The sequence below is a fragment of the Dryas octopetala genome, chromosome 1, assembly GCF_963921425.1.
Source record: "Dryas octopetala chromosome 1, drDryOcto1.1, whole genome shotgun sequence".
NCBI lineage: Eukaryota > Viridiplantae > Streptophyta > Magnoliopsida > Rosales > Rosaceae > Dryas > Dryas octopetala.
In genome coordinates this window covers 32,246,342-32,254,844 of record NC_141366.1, presented here as the reverse complement: position 1 = coordinate 32,254,844, position 8,503 = coordinate 32,246,342, and the positions used below count along the sequence as shown (strand labels likewise).

Sequence of the window (8,503 nt, the reverse complement as noted above, 5' to 3'; positions counted from 1 at the left end):
ACCGAGTAATTTTTAAAAAATATAATTATATATTTTTATGCACATTTTATACATTTTTGTTCACATTTTATACATTTTTATACACATTTTATACATTTTTATTTTAGACCCTAAAATATATTTTATATAACCCTATGAGTTTAATATTATATATATAATAATGTTTTAGTATATAATTTTAGTTATATCTTATATAATAAAATTAGTGTATTCTATTTCTATATACTCTATAGTCTATAGTTTAATCAGGCTCCTTCTATTGAGGTATACCTCAACTTATTTATGTTGAGGTATACCCTATTGGGGCCCACACGAGTCGTTTTGTGTTGATCCGAACCATTCAATTTTTACATCTCCATTGATTGATCATCATTGTAAAAAATTAGCCAAATCGGAAATCATTTACCTATCTAACTTTGATCAAATAAATGGACGAACCAACTATTTTCGATGAAACCGTTCATTTGTTTGATCAAAGTTAGATAGACAAATGATTTCCGATTTGGCTAATTTTTTGCAAGAATGATCTATCAATGGAGATGTAAAAATTGAATGGTTTGGATCGACACAAGACAACTCGTGTGGGCTTCAACAAGGTCATACCTCAACATAACTAAGTTGAGGTATACCTCAATAGAAGGAGTCTAATAGTTTAATTATATAATAATGTTTTATGCATATAGAGTTATATATAAACTTAGTATATAACTATATAGTTAGTAACTTAGTATAGTTAGTTATATATAACTATATAGTTAGTAACTTAGTATATAGTTGTATACATACTACAATAGTTATATATAACTATATAAGTAATATATAATTATAGTAGTATACTAGTATATACTATAGTAGTATATAGTTATATATATACTATACTCATTACTATATAGTAGTTATATACTTATATATAATCTTATATATAGTTATAATTTATTACCCAAATTTGCCCAAACCCAAAACGAAATCTCAATCTCCCCAAACCCCAAACGAAACCCCAAATAAAATAAATTAAAAAAACCAAACAAATAGACCAACAAATAGATTATATAATATATATAGTTACAAATTATAATCTTATATTAGATATAACTTATAACTTATAACCCCAATTTGCCAAAACTCCAAATGAAACCCCTACTACCCAAACCCCAAACCCCAAACGAAACCCCAATCTCCCCAAACCCCAAACGAAATGCCAAATAAAATAAATTAAAAAAACCAAACAAATAGATTATATAATATATATAGTTACAGATTATAATCTTATATTAGATATAACCCCAATTTGCCAAAACTTCAAATGAAACCCCAATCTACCCAAACCCCAAATAACTAAAACAGAAAAAATAAAAAAAACCAAACAAATAGAGTAATACATAAATACTGTAATAGACCAAAAACAAAAAGAACAAATTAAAAATCACAAAATCACTTAGAAATCACTCATCACTCATCAGACAGTGGCATACCTAAATTAAACTAATTAAATAATTAATAGTGTAAAGTCTGTAATATTAGAATAGAGTCAATAGAGTCAATACTCAATAAGTCAATAGACCAAAAACAAAAATAAAAAATGACAAAATCAGTAAATCACATATTCATTCAGACATTCACTCTCCTACAAAAAAAAAAAAAAAGACATTCACTCATCAAGTGATTCAAGTCATCAGACAAACCTAAAGAAATTAAGAAAGCAGGTTCTTAACTTTGTTTGGTTGGCTTGTAATGCCTAAAGAAATTAAGAAAGCAAGTTCTTAACTTTGTTTGGTTGTAGACTTGTAGTTATTTTTTTTGTTGTAGTAAACTAGTAACTTTTAAGTGTTAAGCAGGTTGTATTTGTTTTAACTTTTAAGTAGGTTCTTAACTTTGTTTTAAATAGGTTGTATTTATTTTAAAACCGTGCATGCACCGAACCAGACCGTCTTTGCAATGGTCTGGTTTGGTTTGGTTTTTCTCTAATTTGTTCGGTTTACAACACCGAACCACACCGAGAAAACATTTATGGCGCGGTGCATGGTTCTCGGAGTGAAGTGAGCCGAACCACACCGTGCCCACCCCTAGCAGATGTAATTTAGCAACTCACAACGCCAACAAAAAAAAAAGTCAATTGATAATTGACACGTTTAAGGGCCAGTTTGGTATTGCTGTGAGGAAAAACAGTAGTGAAGTAAAGTCAGCTGTAAAGTAAAGCAGTTGAGTATTTGGTAAACTTTGTTTTCAATAGTGTTGTGACTGCAAAAAACAGTATCAAAGTGTTTGGTAAATGTTAATGTAAAAATGTTGTGGCTGTGTATAATTACTAAAATGGACATGATGCTGAAAGTGTTTTTCACTTATTTGTTTGGTAAAAATAAATTTTTTTTTACTTGTTTTTTAAAATTTTTGGCTACAAATTTGTATTAGCATTAATTTTTCTAAGAACAACATTATTAAATAACAATAATGCTAGTTGTTCCACTTTTTTTTTCCCCACATTTGTATCCCACCTGATGTGTCATTACTTTACTGAAAGGGTATTTCCTTTTTCTTTTTTAGGTTTTATTTTTTAATTTTTAGTGTCCAATGTATGAATACCATATAAAATAGTATGAAATTGTGGTATAAAAATGTGGTAAGTGTAGCATTACTGATTAAATAAGTATGCCTATTATTTTTTTAGGTATATTAGAATTTTAATCATACAAATAAAATATTATTATTAATGATTACAATATAAAATATAACTAACAATAGACATATTTTTTAATTTAAAATAAACAAAATTAAAATTATAGACGTTTAAATAGTTATATGCATGAAAATTATAATCAACCATCACATGCATTACATACCAAAATGACTAATATGACAAAACGTAAAATAAAATAGGGATAAAAGATGTGATTTTCAAAAATCAATGAGGGTATTATGGGTAAAATAAAATATTAATTGTTGCTGTGATTCACTGCAGTTTTCAAACCAGCTTTCTGTTTTTGCTGTGGGAAGTTGAGAACTGTGAGAAAAAGCAGTTTTTAATTTTTTTACCAAACACCAAAACTGCTATAGGTGATTGAGAATTGTCATTCACAGCAGCTTTTGGGTCCTTCATCGTAATCCCAAACGGGGCCTAAGTGCTTAACAGTTAACCTAGGACCAACGTACAATTAGTTAATAGAAAAATGGTACTTACCCATTAGTAGAACTCAATATAAGAATGTCTTGTACGTAAGGAAATGAGTTGGGCTAAACTTAAGCATTCTCCTTGTTAATTTACATGAGACGACATGTCATATGCAAAACCAATAATTCACAAAAATATAATATTTAACATAAAAACATAAAGTTATTTTAAAGATTTATTTATTATTACTATATAAGAAAGAAAACAAGTGAAATGATCGAGCGACATACACAACAATCAATCCATTATTGTTAATAAAACAAAGATTTTTGGAGTTTGTTGGTGACAAATTTCTCACAAGAAGATAATTTGCCAACAACGATTATTCCCTAATGATTTTGAGAAGCATGACTCCATCTTCGATTGCCGACAATGAGAGAGGAGAGGGTTGTACCTGCAAAAAACTCTCATCCGATGCCTAATTCAGCAAGAGTTCAAGATGAGTACAATATAATTCAAAGTAAATGAAGCATACCTTGAAATGATGTGATCTTCGGTCTTTATAGCTCTAAGCTTTAGTCGTTCCACTTTTCTGTCCACCAATGCACTCCAATCTGCTCTTGGGAGAGAGTGATGGAAAGTGTGGTGGTCATGCCTCCTACTTTGTAGGAGCATGTGGTTGAGCTTCTATGACCCAGTTATTGACGAAGTCGATCAATAACTTCTAGCTTGCATAAGGTCTGTAGACCAAATATCATGAGTGTGCAATGGTTGGGCTCAATAGGTTAATTTCTCACAATTCGGCCCACTTTTAGGCCCAAAAAATGTTTGAGATGCTTATGTGTGTTTTGATGGGATTTTTCATCCCCATAAGAGTTAAAGATAACAATGAGTACCGAGCCAAAAAACATGAAAAGATAACAAGGAGTAGGTGTAGGACTCACCTGGCCTCATCATCCACTTGGTCTCCCCACGTACGTACTGATACCCGTACCCATACCAGACCCGACTTGGCCAGCTCAAGGTCGAATGATCCTTCTCATTTTGAATTTTGCTCAAGGTCAAATTTTTTTTCCTTTATAGAATTTTGATCGGAAGTCTGGATTTGTTAAATGTAGTAACTTCAATTTGTGTAAGGATGTAAAAGAGTCCAAGTCAAATTTGTCATATAAAAGATTATCTTTCTCACCATAGATTCCGCCTCATGGAATCCGCCCAAATATAGAATCCACCCAAGAATAAATCTACCAAAGATTTCAAAATTTGAATCAGGGCTAAACACGCCTCTCATGTGACTAATAATTAAAGCGACATGAGGAAAGGATTTCAGCATTAATTGCCAAGATCAAGTAATATATAGGATCATAATTTAATCACATTCCCAATCCATGGGCTTGATTGCGATCGATTTCAAAAAGGAAGGAATTAAAAAGTTTTTGAAGAGCAAGCTAATCAATCATATATCCCAAATTTCATGGATTTGATTGCAATCCGATCAATCAAGCAACATGATTTTAGGCCAATAATGACCAACCAAAATGAGTCATGAATGAACCCTATAAATACAAGCAACAAGGAACAAAAGAAAAGACACACTCAACATAACACAAGAACCCAGACACCATGTTTATTTATTTTATTTCTTAATTTCTAATTTATGTTTGAAGCTCTGCTATAAGTTTTCTATAGACTTAGTAACAATTTACTTTTTTTTTTTTTTTAATTTAGTTTCTTGCAATTTAGTTTCTGCTTCTGTCATTTCAATTTCATTTTAGTTGAAGTTCTTTTTAATTATTTGCACTTTACGTTATTTTTTTTCAATTTAATTAGTTAAAATTCTCTTTTATGTTTATCGCACTTGATTTCCATTCAATCTATAATTTTTATTGTTCAATATATCATTACAAAGTTTTGTTCCCAAGACTAAAAAATGACCTAGGCCAAGAGGTTTTTCCTTACTTGACCGCACTATCGCTTGCTTCTTGTGAGTAGTACTGTTCCCATTGACTTTTTGAAATATATAATTAGTTGATGTTTTCCCAATTCTGTTTACACTTCCTTGTTCACTGATTGTAGCCTATATCATACATCCCAACATATATCTCTTCCCATATCATATAGATCCTCCTTTGCGCGCAGGTTGTGATGCGAAACTAACTTTGTGTATAAGAAACTTGCAAAGCTATCAGGGCTTGTACTTCAGTAGAGACGATGTGGCAGTTGGACTTTGACACCACAATGCTTTCCTCTAGCGTATCACACGTGAGATGTAAGTGGCTTGTCGATCTACTTTGACCCAAATTAAATAAAATGGCAATGGGCTTACTTAGTCCAACAAAACAACGCATAAATGGACATTCTTTCAGCATCTGGAGGCAAGGCAATGAATCAACAATTCCTGCTTGGCTATTGGGGTATAAGCGACTGTATATGAGACACCTACAATCAGGGACGAATCCAGGATTCCAAAGTAGGATGGGCTAAACTTAGCTTATAAAAAAACTCGACGATATGAGTAAATTTTATTTAAAAAAAAAAAAGATACACCAAATAAGGAGGACATAATGAGTCTATTACCTCTCAAAATGCACATCTATACATAGATAAAATTTACATAAAAATAAAAGACAACAAAATAATAATTACACATGCAATGCAAATACAATATATGACTACTTAAGTTGTGCCCTACGTTTCTTCACTGAGTAAAAATCATTAATTATTGATTCATTACTGATACTGTTAGCAAATTCTCTTTCAATGTGGATCATTAGACAATCAGCAAGAAACTTATCCTCCATCTTGTTTCGAAGTCGGTTCTTAATAAACTTCATAGATGAAAATGCTCGTTCAGTCGTTGAAGTAGAAACAGGAAGAGTTAACACCAAACAAATCAGTCTATGAATCAAGTGATAGTCTCTTGACAACCCAGCTTCAACTAATCGTTGACATAATTGAGAAATTGAATCAATATTTGAGAAATCCGGACGACGATCCATATCACACTTATAAAACCCCAATTGTAGCTTCAAAGCATACAACTCAGATGTAGTGAAGTCTTCAGGATAAAATTTCTCTGCAAGATTACATATATCATCAACTTTAAATGAGTTGAAAGCATTACGAGGATCCAATGCTGAGCTAAGAGTAAGGAGTTCCACAGTTTGCTCTGAAAACCTACTATCCAACTCCATCAACTGAAAATCTATTAGAGCATTAAAAATATCAACACGATAATAATGTCTAATTGTAATAGAATCTTTTTGTTGACAAGATCGACCTGTACCAATCTTATAACGATCATCCATATCAGGCACTTCAATATCATGTTGTTCACAAAATGATACGACACTACTGATCAAATTATCCCAACCATCTTCTCTCAACTCTTGAAGTTGCAATTTTGTGCTTGAAACAAAATTCAAAGCACTTATAATGTCTTGAGATTTTCTCTGGAATGCTTGACAAAGAAAATCAGTGAATCCCATCACTTTATTCAACAAAAGTAAGCTAAACACAAATTCAAAAGATGTAATAGCAATATAAAGACTCTCAGCTTCTCCACGAAATTGTTGACTTGGTCCATTATCACTGATATCCTGAAGAAGTGTTTTTGTTGCACCAAATAACTCAATTAAACTTCGAATAGAACTAAAATGAGAACCCCAACGAGTAGTCCCAGGTCGTTGCAAACTACAAGTTTGATTAGCCCCTGTACCTGTTCCAAGCTTTCCGGCCTCCAACAAGTCTTCAACTTCAGTTTTTCGAGTTAATTTTAACTCAGATTGTCGCTTAGCAGAAGCACAAACAAAATTCACAACATTAGTCAACATTGAAAAAAATCTCCAAATAACCTTCACATCTTTAGCTGCACCATTTAAAGCCAATTGCAAACGATGAGCAAAACAATGTACATAATATGCATATGGACAATCTTGGAGAAATAATGCTTGTAATCCATTCCATGCACCACGCATATTGCTAGCACCATCATATCCTTGACCACGCATATTTTCCACTTGAAGATTATATTTAGCAAGTACATTGGATATCCCATTTTTAAGAGTTAGAGCAGTAGTATCAGGAACGCTCACAATATCAAAAAACCGTTCTTGAATAAACCCATGACAATCAACAAATCTTAAAATAATAGCCATTTGTTCCTTACCAGATTCATCAAGTGCTTCATCAACGAGAATACAAAACTTTCTATCCCCAACTTCCTCAAGAATCTTATTCCTCACTTTAGTAGCAAAAATGTGCAATATCTCCTTCTGTATATCAGATGCAATATATTTGGCATTTCCAGGAGCATTATCTAAAACAACATTATCGATTTCAACATTACATCTTGCAAAAGCCTTAACCAATTCAATGAAATTTCCCCGATTGGTTGAGTCACTGGATTCATCATTACCTCTAAAAGCCAATCCCTGACTTGCTAACACCCTAACACTCTCTATTGTGGTGTTTAGCCGCAACCGATTCTGTTTTACTTCTTCTGATGATTGTGCATTCATGACTGTGTCAATATGTCGAGATGGGTTTCCTAAGCCACGCCAGTCTTGCATAGCACGATGATGTGCTAAACCAACACTGTGAGCAAGGAAGTTACATTTTTGTCCACCAATCCTCTTCCAATTTATAAACCCATCAACAATAAATGCCTTGTGTAACTTTTCACTATCAAAAAGAAAGCATGGAAAACAAAATGCTCTATCCTTAGTAACCGAATATTCAAGCCAAGGAAATTGTGTGAACCAAACATATTGAAATCGACGAGATTGTACTCCATCCAAGTGGCTTGGATACTCCCCTAATTTGGGTTGACATGGTCCAAGAAGCATATATGCTCTTCGAATATTGTCACGTTCATTAACCGGATACTCACATATTTGACGACGTAATCCCGGATCACGTTCAAGAGAATTAGTATCTACTTCTTGATCATAGACGACTCTTGGAGACTCAACTCCTTGAGAAGCTATTGCAGACTCAACTCTTTGAGAAGAGCCACAAGACACCCCACTTGATGATTCATCATTCTTTTTTTTAAAGAAATGAAACATATTCTTTAATCTCTTCGGATTTCGATCATGTTCCGACATTATAAAATATAACCTATAAGTTATATATAGATATAATGAGCATAAAATAACAAGGCAATTGGCAAAGAATAAATCCAGTGACTAATATTCTATATTTCTATGGCTAAGAGAACAGTCCAAGATTTCAATCATCACAAAAATAATGCATTGATATTAGATTTATAGAGACAAGAAATTTACCTCAGCAAAGCACTACACCTCAATAGCTAGAACAAGTGAGGCACTCCACTAGATGACCAACAAAGCAAATCCTACATACAATAATCAAAATAATCAAATCCTATACAAT

At 32.4% G+C, this 8,503-nt stretch overlaps 1 protein-coding gene across 1 annotated transcript; it reads right to left on the bottom strand.

Annotated features, from left to right (window-relative positions):
• Positions 1 to 5,778: 5,778 nt before the first annotated feature.
• On the bottom strand, positions 5,779 to 8,214 carry LOC147299836 (uncharacterized). Its single transcript, XM_086232517.1, has one exon. It carries the CDS (start codon positions 8,212 to 8,214, stop codon positions 5,779 to 5,781), a length of 2,436 nt encoding a protein of 811 aa, XP_086088643.1.
• Between the last annotated feature and the right edge of the window lie 289 nt (positions 8,215 to 8,503).